The sequence below is a fragment of the Pararge aegeria genome, chromosome 3 (genome assembly GCF_905163445.1).
Source record: "Pararge aegeria chromosome 3, ilParAegt1.1, whole genome shotgun sequence".
Lineage (NCBI taxonomy): Eukaryota > Metazoa > Arthropoda > Insecta > Lepidoptera > Nymphalidae > Pararge > Pararge aegeria.
This window is the reverse complement of record NC_053182.1, coordinates 16,646,518-16,668,119: the sequence shown is the minus strand read 5'-3', so window position 1 is coordinate 16,668,119 and position 21,602 is coordinate 16,646,518. Positions and strand designations below refer to the sequence as shown.

The 21,602-nt window shown below is 37.3% G+C and overlaps 3 protein-coding genes across 6 annotated transcripts in view; 2 read left to right on the top strand and 1 right to left on the bottom strand.

Annotated features, from left to right (window-relative positions):
* The window catches only part of LOC120637242 (leucine-rich repeat and calponin homology domain-containing protein), a 75,875-nt gene that overhangs the window by 30,218 nt on the left and 24,055 nt on the right, over window positions 1–21,602 (bottom strand). For all 4 annotated transcript variants that reach the window (XM_039908972.1, XM_039908968.1, XM_039908970.1 and 1 more), the window contains exon 2: window positions 12,796–12,940. In XM_039908972.1, the coding sequence (XP_039764906.1) occupies window positions 12,796–12,940 (145 nt within the window). The remainder of the gene's footprint in view (window positions 1–12,795; window positions 12,941–21,602) is intronic.
* Window positions 10,005–12,228, top strand: LOC120637246. The gene is made up of 2 exons (XM_039908976.1): window positions 10,005–10,283; window positions 11,196–12,228. The coding sequence occupies exons 1-2, from the start codon at window positions 10,088–10,090 to the stop codon at window positions 11,723–11,725; spliced, it is 726 nt and encodes a 241-aa protein (XP_039764910.1). The 5' UTR covers window positions 10,005–10,087; the 3' UTR covers window positions 11,726–12,228.
* On the top strand, window positions 13,414–15,076 carry LOC120637243. The gene is made up of 2 exons (XM_039908973.1): window positions 13,414–13,598; window positions 13,705–15,076. Exons 1-2 carry the CDS (start codon window positions 13,560–13,562, stop codon window positions 15,040–15,042), a joined length of 1,377 nt encoding a protein of 458 aa, XP_039764907.1. The 5' UTR covers window positions 13,414–13,559; the 3' UTR covers window positions 15,043–15,076.

Here is a 21,602-nt window from a genome sequence, read left to right as displayed (position 1 = left end):
TTTCATTCATTTATTTACTTGCTTTCATGTACCTACATTAACAAATAGACTTAAAAATTACCTTAACGTTGCTAAGTTAAATTTGAACAAAATCATTTCAAAATTACATATAATAAAAATACAGTGAAATTAAATTAAGCACCATGAAATTAAATACAATTAAATTGAATGAAATTAGATACAGTTGAATGGAATTCTAGTCAGAATCAGAATATAGTCAGACCCACCGCGTCGCATCACCCGCCTACGGTATTACTCCTTTGCGGCTCCTAGGGGAATCGTAGAGTGATGATGACCCTTTAGGCCTCTACGTTTCCTCAATAATTGCAGGTAGACTTCACACGCCTTTGTTAACACTATTTAGAACTCTTAGGCATAAAGGTTTCCTCACCATGTTTTTCTCCGCCGTGATACCTAACCTAATGGTAAACCAATCAGTAGATTCACCGCGTTTTCCAAAATATTTCGCTAGGCAGTAAGTGTACACTCTGTCCTAAAGAAAATATCTTGCTGGGAAGTGAGTGTGTTTCTTATTTTGCCTACATGTACATACCAACAGATCTAGCGAAAGACCTTATCCAGGGGACTATGGCAGACGGTCTTGATGGATTGGCAAGCGGTAGACAGTCTAGCGAGTTGTTTAGTTTTGTCTGTGTTTCTCTGTGCAACTTTAACGCAAGGGCGATATTGAAAGAGCGAACGGTGCGTAGAGCATAGCAGGTTTGTATAGCACCACAATATATATAAAGTAGAGTCGAATTGAAATCTGCATGCGTTTAGTAAAACTATCCCAACCCGGATCTATAGTCGAACATTCTAATAACTGGAGCAATAATGCAATTAAAAGCCTATTTATTATTAAAAGGGTTTAATTTTTTTAATTTTTTCTTTTACAAACTAATTTTGGCAGCAACAATGAAATATAGTTGAAATTTTTAGAGCGCAAACACAAAAGCGATATAGAGATGTACCCGCCAATCAAAACACGATTACCTACATAACGCACGAAATTGCCATATCACACATAAAGCCCGCTTACTCACGCGTCGCGTGCGCATCGACGGTGTCGCTCGCACGCGCGTACCGTGACGTAATGCTAGTGAAGAATACATTTTGAAAATGGAACGCTTGCCAGATTATCATAATGGAACTTGCGTAATTGAAACATATAATTAAGCTGACAACTGAAAGAAAACGTCAGCAACGCGTAGTACCGACCACGCTACTCTAAAGCTTGACATTTCTATGTTCTATATAGAGACGGCCGATTGGCGCAGTGGGCAGCGACCCTGCTTTCTGAGCCTAAGGCCGTAGGTTCGATTCCCACATTTGGAAAATGTAATGAACATGAATGTTTTTCAGTGTCTGGGATTTTATCTGTATTTTATAAGTATTTATGTAAATAATTTATAAAAATATTCATCAGTCATCTTAGGACCTATACCGCAAGCTACGCTTACTTTGGGGCTAGACGGCGACGTGTGAATTGTAGTAGAATATTAATTTATTTATTTATTTATCATATATTTTCCTGTGTGTGTTTCCTTTATTATGCAATAAAGTTGTTTAAAATAAAAAATGAAGAGGCCTATGTTCAGCAGTTGTAAAAAGGAATGGGAGAAGAGTAAACGCGACAGCAATGCGAACGTTGAGATGGAAATGTATTGTGATAAGAATGGATAAGATATGAAATGTAAATATGAAGCAGTTTTAAAACAGCACCAGTGCCAGCAGAGATGAGTAGTAATTTAGTAAATAGGTATTATGGGTTAGAAAGCGGTGATACCCTAATGGTTAGAGCTTCAGCCTCCCTTTCATTGGTTCGAGTTTGATACCCGGCAGGGACCTCTAACTTTTCGAGGTTATGGGCGTTTTTTAATTTAAGCGATTAACATATCGCTAGCTTTAACAGTGAGTGCCTTAGAGTTCTCCATAATGTTCCCAAAGGCGTGTGAAGTCTACCAATCCGCACTAAGCCACTACAGCGTGAAACTGGCGCTGCCATAACAACACTTATTTTTAAAGTAACTTATTACTTACGCTTTTAAAGTTGAGAAGTTGTCAGTAGACGCAGAGCATTTAAGCAAGAACATCAAAATTATACAAGAAAAACACTGACCATCTTAGTAATACCAGTATTAAATAAATGTACGTATGCACTGCATAGTATTTACAGAATCTAACCGACTCTACGTAGAGTTCTAAGACTTAACGGTTCCTACAACTTTACTGTTGTGAAACGACGAGTTACTTGTATCTACTACATAATCAACGTATTCTAATCACATACACTAATACAACTACTTACTACGGGAATTTACTGATCTAACTCAGTTAAAAATATAGCTGTTACCCGGAAATTTATCCGCGATGGTTTCGGTTTTCATTCCGGGCTAAATAGTACCTGCAAGTTTTCGTCATGATGATCAGTTTTGCTATCAAGCCTTGCATAGGTACCATTTATTACCATTTACAACATTTTCTGTTTCACCCTGCATTCCGCGGAACCGTTTTCCCTATAGTATATTGTGCAACATCGCACGGGTTGCAGATACTATTTTTTATATAAAATGCGGAGATATATGTGGGCACAAAATCCCAAGTCCCAACAAACGGATGAAAAGTTTAAAAAAAAGAAACAAATATACTTCAAACAATAAAAATAAAACTATAAACTTTGCAATGTCAACCTCACTTCTTTTATATTGTCAGTTAGATTGTGTTTTTTGTTTTTATATTTATTTTAATTTTAGCAGTTTTACAGTCATTTTGCGTGCGACAAGGATAGTTAGCGTGTGCTAAGTATAATTTGCGTGCGCCAAGTAAACTTGTCGTCTAATATAAAAGAATTCGTTACCCCTGTCCGTGACGGAAGCTATTTCTCTGCCAAATTACGTCAAAACTGGTGTAATGATTGAGACAGACTCACTCTCGCATTTATTATATTAGTATGTATTCACCAACATTACATTACAAAATCGGATAAGCGCCCAATCCTGATTTAAGATAAGCATCCGACAGCTAAAACATTTACGGGTACCTAATATCGTAGAATGAAAGCCAAAACGTGTCAACCGAAATGCTACCTGATTTGTTGACATATTGACATACTGACACTGGCTTTTGAACTATTGGCTAAAATAACTATTTGATTGAGGCTATGGTAGCCAATAATATCAGTTGCGATAGCCACAAGTTGCGCAACCGATCCACGGAACACGTTATGCATAACCGCTGCAACTTCACTATCTCACTGTAACATTTGTAAAAAAAAAACCCCTCGGACTAGACATGTGCTTGTGAGACCACCCCCTGTGAGATGGCGTGCTTCAGAAATAGGTACAAACCTAAATCTCTCTGATAATACATGGGTGGCCTAGATTATACCTAGCAAAGCCCTCTTCCCGCATAATAACCCGTTTAATCCTTTTTCTGCCCTTCACAATCAGTTCACCCGTTTTGAAGATACCCACGGATAAACAAACAAATATGAGTGTTTTGCTTATGCTATGGATCAAATCATCATTTGAGCTTAATAAGAGGAAGTTATTTAAAAATCGCAGACATAAACTTAAATTTTTTCTTTGTTATTATAGCCATCTTTTTATTAATTTTTATTGGCGGGCTAACCTGCCTTTCTTCTCCTGAACGGAGAAGAATGTCAGATCTTGAAAAACACTGCATTACTACTACGTTTAATTTTTATTAATAAAGTTCTTAGAGTATGTCAATGCCCATGCTTTATTATTGCACTATACACTACAATGCATCGTCTAGACCACACCACCTTGGAACCTCATGCACATACCATTCATTCCACTGTTCTACATATAACATGGGACCGTGACATCCCCGGTCGTTCACCCCGCCCACTGATCTTTATACCGACCTACAAACCGCTTAGCTGTCAGCGTTATCACAACGCGTTCTTTTTGTTACAGAAATTACGGTGTGTGACGACGTTTACGACTAAGGCAAACGAGATAGTTACGGTGTTACGACATTATAGGTTTTATGACTAAGTGTACGAGAGAACGGTCTATCCCCCTTTTTATTTTTACGAACATTTGTCAATTTAGTAGGACTGGAAATCTAAAAATCTTTCGTCTTTCTTACCTTATAGAACATTAATGCTCTACGCAAATGAGATAGCTATGGTTTGTGACCCAGTGTGAGAGAATATTATTATTTATTTATTTATTTTCATTTCATCTGCCTTTATATAATAGGAGCATTAGTTAATTTACTTGAGTACGAGATATCGACTCAATGGGCAGCGACCCTGCTTTCTGAGTCCAAGGCTGTGGGTTTGATTCCCTCAAATGGAAAATGTTTGTGTAATGAACATGAATTTTTTTCAGTGTCTGGGTGTTTATCTGTAATATATTATAAAGTATTTATGTAAAAATATTAAAAATAAAAAAATCATAAAAATATTCAGTCATAAAAGTTAAGTAGTAGCAGTATAAGTTACGCCTACTTTGGGGCTGGAGGAAGACGTGTGTCTGTCTATTATACTCATTTATTTTCAGCCTTTTTTCCTTTATTTATTAAGAGCGTTTGTCAATTTACCGCTTCCGTAGGACTGCAAATCTAAGAATATTTCTTCTTCCTTACCTAATAATTTCCATTCTCAGCTTGTTAATGCCGCACCTGATTTAGAACTTAGATCTCCCCAACCATAGACAAACGAACGCTGAACAAGTTTCTAACGAATAACTTGGTAAGGCATCTAAGTAGAAGATCTTTTTGCTGCAGAGATCGTCCGGGGAACTACTGTTACAGTAAATGTATAAAGTGGGTAAATAAGTAAACTTTTGATAACTATAACTTCATATTTGCCAGATATTTATCATCATGAAAATGAGTTGGTGGGTATTTTGATATAAATACGACTGCATTATCGATGCACCTCAGTCCTACATGGACTCGAACGATGCAAAGATACCTCCCGGTGTCGTTCATCACTACTATAGCCAAGTACACCTGATGTAATAAAAAAAAAAACTATCGCCTATAAACAGAGCAACACTTCCCAAGGTATGCAAGGAACACGTCAACACAACCACGCCTCTTAGGCTGCCAGTCCACCGGAGCGGAGCGAGGTAGCGGAGCCGAGAAACGGACTAATGCGGAGCGCAGTTGCGTACTGTGTCTGGTTCATCTAAGAGCAGCGGAGATTTTGTGCAATCCTATTGGTTAATATTTCTCCGTTTCTTGGCTCCGTTGCCTCGCTCCGCTCCGGTGGACTGGCAGCCTTAGACCGTAACAGAGGAACTGCCTCGCATGGAGCAAACGGATACACTTTCATTTGCACACAAGAATGAATTCAAATATTGTTAACCGTGGAACTTTCATGACAGCTTCTTGGTCTCAGTCTACTGCGTACGAAAACGGTTTGGGCTCACAAGTAACATATAGACTTTACCCTGCGCAGTGGTGATCGCCATGGTCTATAAGTTGAGGTTCCGGGTTCAATAACAGTGCCAATTTCAAATTAATGTTTCAATTATTTTCCTCTAGTCTGTTCTGGTGGGAGGCTTCGGCTGTGGCTTCTTACTAACCTAACGAGAAAGACGTGATGCCAAGCGATGTAACGTTCTCCTACGATACCGTGTAGAAACAGACTAGGGTTACGGGTTTAATAAAACTGCTTAAACTTATAACCCGCCTACCGTTAGATTTTTAGTTAGCCTACCGTTAGGCAACGGATAATTTGTGGTTGAATAAAAAACAAAATTGTAAAAAGCCTTAAACTAAGCCTTTAAAGGCCTACTTCAAATGAAAACTCTTTGATTGTATAGTACAAAATAAATGTCGCTTTGTCGGACAAACGGAGCAGCCCAAAGCAAAACACTGAAGCATTTATACAGTGTTTCGTTGTATCATAACTTCATAAGTGCCATCGTTGAAATTCGCCAGTCTCACAGCTATTTCTGTCTGAAAGGGCAACGACTTTCAGTCAACAATCGTTTAGTCACCTATTTTTAAAACACCATCGAATTCACTCCTTAATTTAACGGCTGTAAGACACGCAAGATCGTTGCTAACACGTATGTCTACGCATGAGAAGGTTTGATTCCCGGGTCTTGCCAAAAATTGAAACATTGAGTATTCTGTCAAAGACCTCTCAGTACCGAAATTAGACAAATGGCTCCAAAATCATGAAGGAGTTGATCCTTTTAACGAAGACTCCAGAACAGCAGAGAGTATAAGACCACAAAATAACAAGTCTGTGGTCATTCTATCCAAAATGCTTGCAGATAAGTTTTCTTACTCAGCATATCTACTTCGGTTACTGTCATGTGAGCATCAATGAAATTGTTCAGTTGAAGTTTAAGATTATACTGATATTGTCTGCACTGCATATACTAACATCAATATCCTATAGCAGTCAACTGCGGGACTAAAACAGAAGGAGAAAAGGGTGACAACCGTATTCTGATCTGCCATCACAACTCGGAACCACTAAGGAACGGATCATTGATTTTGACAGAATGTATATTCGTTATCTATTACAAGTCGAAACAAATGTCAAAACAAAGTGATGAAATGCGGTCACCAATGACACACCGCCAACATTTAGGCTATGGCACAACATTTGCTCCTACCGGTTACATATAACTGAACGCACGAATGATTCGAGTGAAAGTGATTGATTTATCTGGTGTACGTTCATCACGAGCATTAGGCATTAGTACAAAATTGGTTCGCTCGCAATCGAGGAGTCGTTTTCGCAAATCAAACTCTCTGTCAAAGTAACCTAACCTAACCTAATTAGGTACACTCGGTTTAGAGTCGCAAATCCTGTACATCTTACTTTTTGTTACCAACGTTTTGTCAAAAGCCTGAGCTGAAGAAATATAAACAGATTTGAGCTTTAATGAAATGATCACAAGATCTATTTTGCGATGATCAAGTATTTAGTTACTCCTCCTTGGCTCCTCGATTGCGAGCGTGTAAATCTTGTACTAAGATCACAGGTGAATAAAATCCAACTGTGAATAAATGCGCTTCAAATATAAAGCTACTTTAAAACTCTTTGACCGAATGTACCTTAACTGTTAGTTCAAAATTGGCGGACCGAGCAGTTGGTTCACCTAAATGATGGTCAGTTAAAAACGATCATTTACATGAACAGAACAACACTTCGCGGGGCATGCCGGGAACTCGTCTTACAAAGTGCAAACCAGAGTCGTAGGTTTTAAAGTAATTACACCGGCAACCGCGCCCTTCAGACCGGAACACAGCAATGTTGCTTTGCGGCAGAAATAAGTGGGTGTCAAACCTACTTTACTGGACGAGCTCTGCCATGAAAAGCTCCACTACTCTACTAAAAAACAACTTAAAAGAAAGATAATGATTTTTATCTGGTCCGATATAAACACATATTATATTCTATACTAAGCCGATGAGCTTAATGAAGGTCACCATACTTATAGCAGCAGGTGCTGCAACGCTGGTTTTCAATTGAGCCTGACGATTTGGGAGTTCACTGGAGACTTTTTGTCGTAAAACCTTATCATCTTCTCGGATGCTTGCCCGTAGTTACTTACCAACCGCAACGACATGAGGAAAACGATATGTAAGTTTGGACCCTTATTACAAATGGCCCTAAGTGATCCGGCCATTGAACATATATATCGCAGCGATTCACCGCTTAAACAATCTATCGCTAACAACGAGGTGGTGACAGAAAGCTCGAGCACGTAGAATGTCCCAGTAACTTATGGAAACATCATGGCAGTAACTCTTGCACCATTCATTCGTGACATCATCGTCATCATATCAACCCATTATCGGCCCTCCAAAAAGGCACAGGTCTCCTTCTACCAAGAGAAAGGTTTAGACCGTAGTCCACCACGGCCTAGTGCGGATTGGTGGACAGGTCGATTGCTCGGTACGTTTGCAAAACTAATTTTGACTGGAAGAGCAAGTAAAGCCCAACTTCTTGACAGTGAAACCCAATAAGAATCTAATGCACCTAATAATATAAGTCCCGAGCCGGGAAAAGACCCCAGTATTACTTAGTAGTTTATGTCGTTTCATGACGTACCTAGTTGTTCCGAGACGATCGATATTTTTTCCTTATCAATGGCAAGCTTTTTTGTAAATATTCTCATTGGTAGATGTTATTAATAAAAGGTACCTATCCGGTTGTGGACAAAGTAAGTACTGACAGGTTTTTCTACTTTACAGGTTTGTAGATAGGTACTAGATAGCCCATAACATTAAAATATGTATAGGAGATGATTGCGAAACCGGCCTGCCGACTAGCAAAGCTAGAATACACGCTGGCAACATTGACAGTTAGGTACTTTAGTTATTTCAAAATGTTTAAGTAGGTAGTTACCTAATCTACCCCCACAATCTACGTATATATAGACTAATATTATAAAGAGTAAATTATTTGGTTTGGTTTTGTTTGCTTGTACCGAATAGGCTCCGAAACTACTGCGACTGATTTTAATCATTTTTTACCATTAGAAAGCTCAACTATCACGAAGTAACGCTATAGGTACTTGTATATATTTTTCCAAAATTATTATAAATTGGAAATATACATATATATATATATTTTTATATTATTAGCGGGAAAACGAAAGTAGTTCCTGATGTTCAGTGACCACCGCCGCCCATGTAAGTTGGCAGCACCAGAGGAGCTACCGATGCGTTGACGGCTTTTATGGAATTTGTTGAATAACCCCAGATTGTAGTTTGAAGGGAACACATCAGATGGAAGATTGTTCCACAATTTTCAATTTTCAATGTCTACCCATTACCTACTTAAATCTATAGAAAAAATATAAATAACGCGTAGATATATTTATCTCGTGGCACACATGCTAGCCCTACTGAACGGCTTTATTGTGGTAAAATCGCAATAGGTCCATACTATTGGAGCCTTATTCCCTACACCGTTATCAATTTCGTTAACACAAACTTTGACGAACGGTCGCGCGAAGCGTAGAGTTTATCGTGGCGTGGGCCGTGGCAACTGCGGACTGCCTTTGAAGTGGTGGCGTAACAACTGCGGAGTGCGGACTGCCATTCCGGTGCGTGGCGTGGCAACTGCGGAGTGCGGACTGCCGAAGACGGTGGCGTGACCGCGGCGCGGAGCAGCGGACGCGGCCGGCGACCGCCGCGTGCCCGCGCGTCCCCCACTCCGGCCCGGGTCGATAGATACGCAGCTGAGAGTAGGAGGACCATCATTCACGTAGATAGGAAACATTATGATCATACATAAATATCATTTCAGCCTAATTTCCCCAAAAATAGCTACAACCTCGACCCCTTCATGTATCGGGTACCGGCAGAATCTACCGAGAAGAGGCCAACCAATTTATGATTATACTTTATATCAGTTCAAACTGGGCACAAGGCAGTTAGCAAATGTGTTAATGGAGACCCACGAAACCGATTTTCGGTAAGTTAATTTTGAATAGGCGCCTATTTGATTTTAAGTCCTATCCTACGTTAAATCAGCACAGACATCACAAAAATGTATAATTAAAAATGAATAACTTTGTGCTCTGTTAACAAAAGTGCACTCCAACATTAACCCATGTTCCAATACCCACCCAGTTCTCCAAATACGTACTAGCTAGCCTCATATTTAAAATAATTCATGAACAAAAAATAGATACTATTATTTGTGATTTAATATAATAGATACATTATTTACTCTTTCGTTCAAAGATTATGTTAACAAGACACTGACCTCTACTATAGTATAATAGAGGTGAGTGTAATAAGATGTTGCTGGCTGTATACACAGCCATTTAAAATAAACGACACGTGTCAAGTAAGTACAATCAAATATATGATTATTAAAATAAATTCATGATCAATCTAATGGTCAATATACAAATGATTGAAACAATGCTATCCTGATTATCCTGTTTCAATGTGTATTGACTCTGGCCAACCTAGTTGTACCGAGCGGCCATTTTGAAACCGCACCGCGCGTTCCCCCGCTGCGCGTCAGTCGCCCGTCGCCCGCTGCCCGCGTTGATAGCCGCGTTTGCACGCTGGCCGCCGATAAGCGTTCAAATAAACGGGTCACAGAGCAAATCGAACCTTTATAATGGGGACAAACACCGTCCAGTTCGAATACGACCCGGAACGGCTCATCGAGGAAGTGAAAAAACGGCCTGGTATATGGGACTTTGAGCACGTTGAATACAGGGCGAAGAATAAACGTCACCAACTATGGTCTGAGGTCGTCAACACACTCATGACCGGCGACGTCAAGATTTCAAAGAGCGAGATGCGGGAGCTAGGTAAATGTTTTTGCATTGTTGTTTTTTCAACAGATTTCAAATATCTCAATCAGTTCTCAACTCAACGCGTGTTTTTAGGGTTTCGTACCAAAACTTTATAATGTAACCTTTTTTTGTTAGTGTCTCACAACTGCTAATGCATAATGCATAATGCTATTGACTCGAAATTTTGAATAGTTGATAATCGGTTCTAAGGTCTTAGATTCAATACGTGTTAAGTTATTATACTTAGAACAAAGTAATAAGTCTATATGTTTGTTTGTGCCAAAATAAGATTCTAGCACATACATTTTTGTATGTACTAACGAGCTAATATCGGGAAATAGATATTAATCCGATTATAACAATCCTTTTTGTCTTAAATAGCCCTTTTTTTGTTAGGAACAAAGTTATTCATTTGAGGAAGGTTATTGATGGACTATAGATTAGACCGCCATCACTTTATCAACGAACCCGCAGTAAACGCGGGTGAAATATAAACGATTTAGAAATAAAGGTATTTGAAATAATTGAATATTGTTTTATTAATTCTTGTATTGGTTACTTATATACGAACTTTGTGGAGTTTAAAATCACCTTATCTGCGGCATTGAAATAAAGTGACCTTGAACTTAACAAGTTTCCTATAAGCAACAATAGTAAGTAGGTAGCCAGGTTTAAATTATGCGGATGTTTACAACCTTCAGAAAACGTAAATTTATGCTATAAAATCAAATAACTTTGAGCTGAAAAATAATAAATTTCCTTAAACATAAGTGCAAATCCACAAGATTGGTTGAATAAAATAGTATTCCAATCACATATATATACTAATTTATAATGCGATTCGGACTGCGTGTAAAGTCAGTTTTCTCCGCTGGTATACTCAATGCCTTTTTTGATAAGCCTTAACATTATATTATCAATTCACAGAGCTACAACTGCAGAAGAAATGGAAAAGCATCAGGGACTGCTTCCAGAAATACATCTCACATCCAAACAGAACGAAACGTCCTTACTTGTACGCCAGACACCTCAATTTTCTCAAACTCCAAAAAAGCACTCAAGACCCCCAAGAGGTAGGCTCGAGCGATTCTGACGATGAACGTCGCTCGAAAAGAGTGTGGAAACCAAAAAAGAAATTGAGGATTACGAGACCGAGCTCCGACGATGATAATGACGCGCTGGACAATGACGATTACAGGTCGAACGAAGATGTGCAAATCGAAATACCACTTAAGAATACTAGCACCAACAAACACAGTTTGATAGACGAATTCGCGTTCGCGAGTGTCGATCAAAGCAGGAACGAACCTGAGGATCCAGACAAATTGTTCCTACTATCGCTATTACCGCATCTGAAAACGATACCTGATGAGTTCCGACTTAACGTCAAAATGGAAATGATGCAAGTGTTGAGAAACGGTCAGTACCACTCTACGATGGACCATAAGATAATGTAGTTTCCAAAATATTGGTGATTTATTACTACCTAAAACAATACAAATACATTAGAGGACTGTTATGATTTGTGTTTGTTTTTGTATATAATTGTTAAGAATAAAGCGTGTGAAGCGTGTTACAAATTGTTGATTAGTATTTTAGTTGGAATTTTATCACTCAGGTGTCTATTTTATTTGAAAAGCTAGCAGATACTTATTTCTACCGAAATTTATATAATGTTATTGTATGTCAAAGTCATTTTATGAACGGCCGTTATACCTCACGTGGAGCAAGCCTGAAGGGTTCTGGCTCAAAATCCTTTCTTCCTTAGTGACAGCAGACCTATGCTTTTTTATTTCTGCTAAACATGTCTTATCGATATCAAAGACAAATATTATATTTAAGTATGATTATTGCTTAATGGAATTGCAATAATTCTAAATCGGTTGTACGCAAATCCTAATTAAAACTATTTCAGCATAACTTAGTTTATAATCATCATCATCATAAGAACCCACCCAACCCAACCCAACCCACAATGAGAAGGCGTTAAGGCCGTAGGCCGGATTGGTGGACTCCACATACCTTTGAGAACATTATGACTTATGTTGAACTCTCAGGCATGCAGGTTTCCTCACAATGTTTTCCTGAACCGTTGAAGCAAGTGTCATTTTGATAACATAAAACGCAGTTAAATTTACCAAACCGAATTAGCAACAATATTAAATTCTAGATTCATTACCTAGAAGAACTACTCAACTTTTTCATTATTTTTTTAAGAAATCTTATTATAATTACCTAATTAGTTACTGCCGGTGCTTATGTTAAAAATATACTACTTATTCTTTTTTTTTGCATCAATGTTTGTATTCAAATATTTAGCTTTCTCAGTTGAAAAATATTGCAATACAAACCACTCCCATAAAAATATTTTAGTTTCAGTTTATACACAGACTAATTAGCAACAATATTTTATTTGTCATTCCCTTTATTAATATTTCTTATTGTGTTTCAATGTAATAAATAATGTATGTTGTGCATAAGATCAAAATATACTTTATTTTGTAAAATAAATTATGTTTTAACTTACCTTAGATCTAAATATGTGAGCGACTGTAGCCCACCAACTCCATCTGGCACACATCTTATAATGTTCTGTGACAATAATAATTTTTCTAAATAAATGTACGTCGTCACTTCATCGGGCACTTCACTGAATCGATTCTTTGATAAATCTGAAAGAAAGAGAGATTTAATTAAAGCACAAAGCGTTTTACTATTACTGGAATAATGAGGACACAGGTTAATAGTGGACACTAAACGGAAAGATGTTGTTCAAAATATTGACAGTAGTAATACCGGGACCCGCACAACATAGCTAAACTAAACCAGCATACCAAAATCTATAAAGAGGTTATCACTTGATTATTTAATCATCAGACTCTCGTATACCACAATAAACGACAGAATGGATGATTGACTTCAAAATTCATGTACAAACAATTTAAAAGTTTTTGTTTAAAATTGAAGCTCCCACCTCCCTGAAAAGGGTTTTTAAAATATTTTGGTTTTAATTATTTTATATTAAAGGGACCAAAAATTCAGAATATGCAATGGTAGTCAACCGGTAATCCAAAATCAACGTAATAGGACATATTCGAATCGTTCCCCATATCCAAAAAATGATAATGTTTTAAGTCGTATAGATACTTCAACTCAGTTGTGCGCGCGGCCCTATGTGTGCGTGCGCTTGTAAATATACAACTTTCATTCGTGTGGCAGTGACGCGGCAGTCGTCGTTCGAGCAAGACGTGTTCCTATCGCTTTTTCTTACGGGTACAGTCGTTTACGAAAATGTCTAGTTCTTCACGGAAAAAATGTTTAAGGAGTCAGGTAAATATTTTTTATTTTTAAATTTAGATGTAATGAATAGGTATTTATTATGATTCTATATACGAAAAAATATATCCTTGTTGACGTTTACGTATTATTGTTTTAGACTCGAGAAACCATTGCTAAGGTATACGAATTTCTGAAAATAGATGCGAGAGATATATTGGAACTAGTAAGTGATCCAGTTTGCAGTGCAAGTCCAATTTTAATATCGAAACTAAGTGAACATTTAAATAGCGTACGGAAAAGAACAGCAATGGCAGTGGGGGTATCAGAGAGAACAGTTACTAATATATTGGCTGAAGGAAAAGAATCTGACTCTAAGTTTAAATCTCCGCATAAAGACCGTAAAAAACGTTTAAAGAAGTTAGAATTAGACAACTTTAACGTTGATGTTATACGTTCCACTATTCAAAATTACCATTTAGAACATCGTGAGTTACCTACCTTGCTAAAGTTGAAAAGAATATTTCAAGATAAACTTAACTATGATGGAAGTATTTCGACTCTGCGTACAGCTTTGTTAAAGTTGGGATACAAATGGCGAAAAACTGTGGATAACAGACGTGTTATTATAGAGCGGCATGACATCCTAAAACTACGATTTTCCTACCTAAAAAATTTACTCAGATACCGTCAAGAAAATCGGTGTATCGTATATACAGATGAGAGCTATATCTTAACTAATCATGTTCAAAACAAAGGATGGGGTAATAAAGATGGACCACCTTTAAAGAGAAACCTGTCGAAAGGACAAAGAATTATCATTGTGCATGCTGGTTCAGAACAAGGTTTCGTACCTAACGCACTATTGACATACAAAGCAAATAGTGTTTCTGGTGATTACCATTCTAACATGAACGCGGAAAACTATGAAAAGTGGCTAAAAGAACGTCTAGTACCGAATCTTCCACCTAACTCTGTGGTTGTGCTTGATAATGCCTCATACCATAACGTTCAAAATGACAGAGCCCCAAATTCGAATTCCAAAAAAATAGAAATGCAGAGATGGCTGACAGAAAAAAATATAGCTTTTAATCAAGATATGAAAAAAATTGAACTGTATGATTTGATTAAAAAAAATAAAGAAAACTATATCTGTTACAAGATTGATGACATACTTCAGCGATATGGCATAAAAGTTCTTCGATTGCCACCATATCATCCTGAACTAAACCCCATAGAAAATGTGTGGGGAATTTTAAAAAATTATATTGCTTCGCGTAATGTCGACCAAAATGTGACGGAAATAATGAAACTCATAAATGAATGTTTAAGTCAAATTGATGAAGGGATGTGGGGTAATACTTGTCGACATGTACAAAAGAAAGAAGAAGAATACTATAGACATTTTGACATGGAGTCAGAATTCATAATTAACCTTGATGAGAGCAGCGAATCCGAAAATTCATCATTTGATTTTTCAAGTAGCGATTCAGAATAATGTTCAATAAATAAACATTAAATTACCAAATAACTGTTTTTTTAAAAAAAAACCCGTATATAACCCGTAAATAACTGTATTTGTATTTGTACCCGACTGTACCTCTTGTCACGCACACAAAGTCACTGTATATGTACAAGGTTTACCCACACATAGGGCCGCGCGCACAACTGAGTTGATGTATCTATATTAAAATACATTAAAAATGGCGTAAAGTATAGGCCATACCTAATACCAATACAGATCTAGTACTAAGTAAGGATTCAGGTCCTCCAGCCGAAACCACTGGGGTCATACGTAGTGTGTAATTTAATAGCGCGCTTAAGTAAACGAAGGGGGACGCGAACATAAATAAGGGAAAACAATATTTCCTTTCATTAATGCACGCAGTTTTACGATTCAAGTAATGGTTTGCCATGAAAACGTATCGTAATACTGAATGCGTAAAGAATTACTCATAGTCTTTAATACACATACGGGCAATCGAAAGGTCCTTCAAGTCTTAGCGAAGAACAAACTGCTATTCAAATAGCTGATAACGTCCCCTTTATGATCTACCCAGGCATATCAGGGTCAGGATGTGGTTGAACATTCATCTTCATTAGTATAATATCAACTGATGGAAGTCCACACCTACGTAAACACTACGCCTTGATTTGCTATGTTTATTGCCCTAGTTCTTTTATGGATTTCCTCATTTCCGATTTCATATCGTAGAGATACTAGATTTTTTATCAGACCCATGGTTAGACCATATTCCGGAGCCATAAGCTGAAGTGTGTTATTTTTCTTTTTTGCAATTTAAAATGGTTTATAGTACTTTTAAGTAGCGTAACGTTTAGTTACATACGTAGTTTCGTAGACGCTGACTAAGGCTTTCCATATAATAATGTCCAGACTACCTAATTTTTTATCACTTCTTGCTTGTAGGGCCACCAACTATTTCCACCACTGACGCGAGACTTGGAACCTTTTGCAGCGAAACAATAATATTTTGATACAACGAAGTTGACCAACATTATTTATAACTATTTCAACATTTGCACGGCACTTAATTGAAAAAAATAAACCTGAGAAAATAAAAATCCTATGACCGACAAATGTAATTATGCGTGTTAGAATCATCGAGGCCTTGGTGAATGGATGTCGAGTAAATTAACTACAAAAGCAGATTATCTTGATGGCGGATAATTTATATAGATACTAGTAACATGTTCATTGTACGACCGAAAAGTATGCGTGAGTGCAACGCAGAACAGACTCTTAGGGCTTGCGACGGAATGATCTGTATCCGGTAATGTAGGCAGACAGGCTGATAATATAATGTATTTACTGTCATCAACACAAATAAAGAACATGACCTAATTAACCGAAGGCCGTCTAGCCAAAACTGCTAAAGCTATATCAAACGGTGTTTTGTAAGTTGGACCACCCACTTTTATGGGCATCCATAAACCTAAATAGACGCTATAGAGCGAGGCAGCATTTGTACGGTCTGGCTTTTTCAGGCATACTTTAGCAAACCTGACGAACGGCATGTAACAACTGCAGAGTCGTTTCGTATTAGAATCTCAGTACGAAATACATACTATGTGCATGCTCAAATTCATTCAAACCTAAAGATAACATAGAAGTTGTATAAAACGTCGTCAGCTATAATCTTACGAAAAACCGGTTAATAGGTTCGTTGGCATCGCCTCTGCTGAGGGTTTGTTGTGGTGAGATTGAATTACTAAACGTAACCGCAAGTTTAATTCTTTTAAGAATCTCTTTATACGGTATATCAGTATGAAATCTAGATCTCAGATCGATAACTCAGATGTAAATCGATAAATAAGCCCTGATAGAGAAAATGATGATATTGCTTTATTCTACGATCAATAACATAGTTAATAAATAGTAAATCGTCCAAAATCTTCACATCCGTGAAGTCCGTTTTATTGTAGTACCTTGTAGAACTTTTTGTTGAGTTCGTGCGGGAAGCACAACCGTGATGCTTATTTCTGCCGGCAAGCAGCATCGTAACAATTCAGTGTTCCGCAGGGTGATTACGTATCTCGCGACAGTAATGCGACAGGCGTTAATCTTGCAATCACTGCTGTCAAACGTCACTTTTCCATACAATAAAAAAACAAAATTATCGAAAATCGACACAGCGTTCATAGTACCTACAACTGTTTTGCAAAATAAGCGCCTCAATTCCAAATGAGTGAGCTCGCTTACGCTTTACGCTTATTTTTTCCACATTGCGCCATCATGATATTAATTAAGTTTAAGAAATTAAGATAACCATTCTGCTACAAAAGATATTCCTGGTTCAAGTAACTGTCTAGGGGCATTCTTTGTCTCAGAGTCTCTGAGTGAATTGGCTCAGAGTCGCGTTTATTATGTTCAAGAACTCGTTACTTATTTTTTATTAGATGACAAGTTAGCGCGTTAGCGTGATCTCACTTGATAAACGAGACTTATTTTTACTTTAGTTACTTAAGTTTTAACGCCATTATTGTCAATGTCAACCCATTGTAGGCCTACTACAGAGCCGGGGTCACGTCTTAATGTAATCATTTCTCACATAGGGTTTAGTCTCAAGCCCACCACGCTGGCCAATTGCGGATTGGTGGAATTCGCACATCTTTGATGAGAAATGTATAGAGAACTCTCAGCAATGCAGGATATGATTACATATCCTGCATTGCTGAGAGTTGCCTACCCTACGGGCTGGTACTAAGAATTTCTTGATAGAAAACCCCGTTTCTTACCATTGGCCCTATCCGGGATCGAATCCAGAACCTCGCGACCTGCAATCGAACTTGCTAACCAATAGGGCAACGAGGCAGTTAGATGTACTTATAGATAACGGACGGTTGATTGCTCGAAAATTTACACTAAGGTTTTGCACGTAGTGCAGATATCTGGTACTAGTTATTTGTGGTAATTCGGATTAATTCCAAGTAATGACCGGGACAACATCTGAGACCTCGGCTCACAATAATTGCATACCACAATTTCCGTTGTGTTTCATAAATATAACGTTGCGAGATATGTGACTCAGAGTTGAGCTGGGTAATTGATATGCCTATAGCCTACTTCTGAGATACAGGAATGTAAATTAGAGCTTTATTATGGCAGAATAGAAATTATTTTCGCATACCCAAAGCTGGGAGTAGGCCTTATCTCTCATAGGATAAACAATAGATCTAAATCTACTCTTCTAAATGAATTCGACAAAAGTAAGTCCAAAGATCTACATCAAACATCACTAAAATAGATATTACGGACAATTGGAAACCCCCGTTATTTAAATTGCTAAACATATCTCAGATTATGAAGTAATTTAAAACTGCGACGTAATCGTTTACGATGATACTAAATTAATTAGTAACGAAGTAACTAAGTTCGATAGTGTAGGTTTAGGTAATTTTATCAGGATCTCAACAATTTTTTGAGTATAGCAAATGGATTACAGAACCCTATGATTTATTACAAAGAAGAAACACTGTCTTCGATTTGTCAAAATATTATCAGAAAACAATTATCATAGTTTGGCAACAAGCCAAACATTCGTTTGTAATAAAGAGATGATGGAAAATACATATTTTATTTGTCGAAAGAATTTGGTCGATAATCAAGAATTTAAAATCGGTTTTCTTCTTAAATATTAATTATCCAGTTCCCCTAATGAAATTACTATGGACATAACGAGTCGCGAAGCTGTAGTGGCAATGGGCGGGGCACATAGCTCTGAAAAACGATGGAGTTGGGGTCCCAAGGTGCTGGAATGGCGCCTCGAACCGGTATACTCAGCGTTGGTAAACCCCGGACGAGGTGGACAGATGACATCAAACAAGTCGTAGGGAGGTGCTGGACAAATGCGATTAGAAAATATAGATTGACTAGCGGACCCCCGCGACTTCGTCAGCGTATGAGTCAATGGGGAAGCTAGAATAATAACTAACTAACTAACATCATAATCATCGTGGGCAGTACCTACCTACTATTATTTTACGTGGTATATTAGTTGATACATACATCCATCCATACATCCATCCTCACAATCTTTCGCATTTATAATATTAGTAGGATGGTACGTACATGCATTCGATCGCTGTCCCATACGCGTTGCGACTGACAGTTATTTGTGAAGAGTTATGTTCTTTATCTCCGACAATATTTATCAGATCCTTATTAAAATCAGACCATAAATGCTTGATAGTATACACTTTCAAATAAAAAAAGAATGATTAAAATCGGTGCAAATTTAACAGAGATATTAAGTAAAATTGACAAAAGTTTTCATCCCATTTCCCGGAGGAAACTTATTGTTTATCGGGATAAAAAGTAGATCCTATACGTTGACCCGGAATATGAACTACCACTATACCAAGTTTTATTTGAATCCGTTCAGTAGTTTTCACGTGATGCCCGGACAGACAGACAGACAGACAGACAGGCAGACAAAAATTAAATAAAAATCTGTTTTGGACTCAGTATCGATTATAAAGCTTCCCCCGGTCAAAATTTTCAAAATATATTAAATGTACAGAAATCTTTCAGTTACAGTTTTATTATAAGTATAGATAGTATTTAAGTAGGTACTTATACCTACTATTAAGAAAAAAGATACTTCAGCTTTTTTCACAAATAAATGGTCTGACGTCATCTTAGAGGTTAACCAGATTTTATTAAGAGTAAAAGAACTAAAACATATCGACTGCAGATTCTTATTATGTAACGACACCGAGCCCGAAAAATCGTTAGTCGTAACCGGCTCACGTAAACAAACAGCACGAATACTGAAATGGTTCAGTACGATCGGAAATATCTTAATTAAATTAAAATAAGCTTACTTCGAACTGTTTTTAACTTCTTATAATGTAACTAAATTAGGAATAATGTTGCTTTATATACCTAGAACGTGAACTTTCAAAAATATCCATACCTACGTAATGGATATGTTTGAAAGTTCACCATTCACAGTGTGACTTGGCACTTTTCTTACAGAAATGGAAGTCAAACTGTAATTTATAAATATTTCAAAACAAACTCCTTTCTTAGAATTTCTATTGGCGATATATAATATTTTAAACAAACTTTCAAAGCGGGAATCTGATTCAAACTCCGTCAGTTTGGTTCTACTTAAATAAATTATTTATAAATTGTCGCAATCTTTGCTGGAAGATAAAGACGTGTCGCCAAGCGATGTAGCGTTCCGATACGTTCTCCCGTATACTGCGCCAGTCGGCCGTCAAAAAGCAATGTTACAGAAGAAATCTATTTACCTAATTTACCCGTCATTTTTAGTGTCTCAAGACACTAAAAATGACGGGTAAATTGTTACAAAACTATATAGGTATACTGCATAGAACTTATCATACACCTATCTATTGATTATTGTGTAGAGGTGAGATATTTTTAGTAAGTGGATGAAGGGCAGAAGGGGATCAGCAAAGGGCAACCGTTGACAATGAACACGCCACTAGCCCGGCAAAAGGTTTATTTTGAATAGATAGAGGCTAAGGAATCTACTACAAAAACACTGTTTATATACATATATACTATACTTATACTAATATTATAAATGTCAATGTAAGATTGTTTGTTACGCTTTCACGCAATAACTACTTGACTGATCCTCATGAAACTTTGTACACATATTCTTGGAAATATTAGAAGTTACATAGGATACTTTTTATCCCGACATTAAGCTCAGTTTCTTTGGGAGAGGGGATGAAAGTGTTTGACTATTTTACACCATAATTCCGACAAATTATAACCGATTTAAATAATTATTTTTGTACTATAGAGGTCATAATATGTGTTTAATTTTGCCCAAACTTTGTGTAGATCTGATGAATGTGATTGGAGATAGCGGACAGAACTCCTCAGCGGACAGCAGCAAACCCCTCATTTAAAGCTTACCGATACCGAATACATAATTGCTGCCACATTTATGAGGACTAAAGTGCTAACTCGTCTATCTAGTCCTAGAAAAACCACGAAAAAACGAAAAACTTTCGGATTTATAATACATTAGTAAGGAATACCAGACAATTAGAGGGCAAGGGCTTTTCCATTCCTTCTCATTTTGTAAAGAGGCCCATGGTCTAGATATAGGAAGGACCCTATATCTAGACCGTAGTCTACTCGCCAAGGGCGGAATAGTCGTCTCGTCACTCGTCTTTAAAAAATTTGTGGAGAACTCTCAAGCATGCTCATGATGTTTTCCTTACCACTAAAGGAAGTGGCATTAAATGGCTCAAAACGCAAATAACTTCGAAAGGCTTAGAGGTGCTCGCCGAGGATCGCATTTAGTCCCCGCAAAAGTAAGGCCGAAGTCCTAACCATTAGGCTATCACAGCTCGAACTAACTGTATGTATTTATCGATCTTCATACTGTTCTAGATGAACGGTAAACTTCGAACCATGACTCAATAGACAATTTACCAATATTTATATTTTTAAATTTATCGAGTGTTCTTTTTAGTTTTTGACATAAAGTGACATTTCATACATGCGCAAAAGTACTGCCTACCCAAAATTATTCATGTAACTCATACATA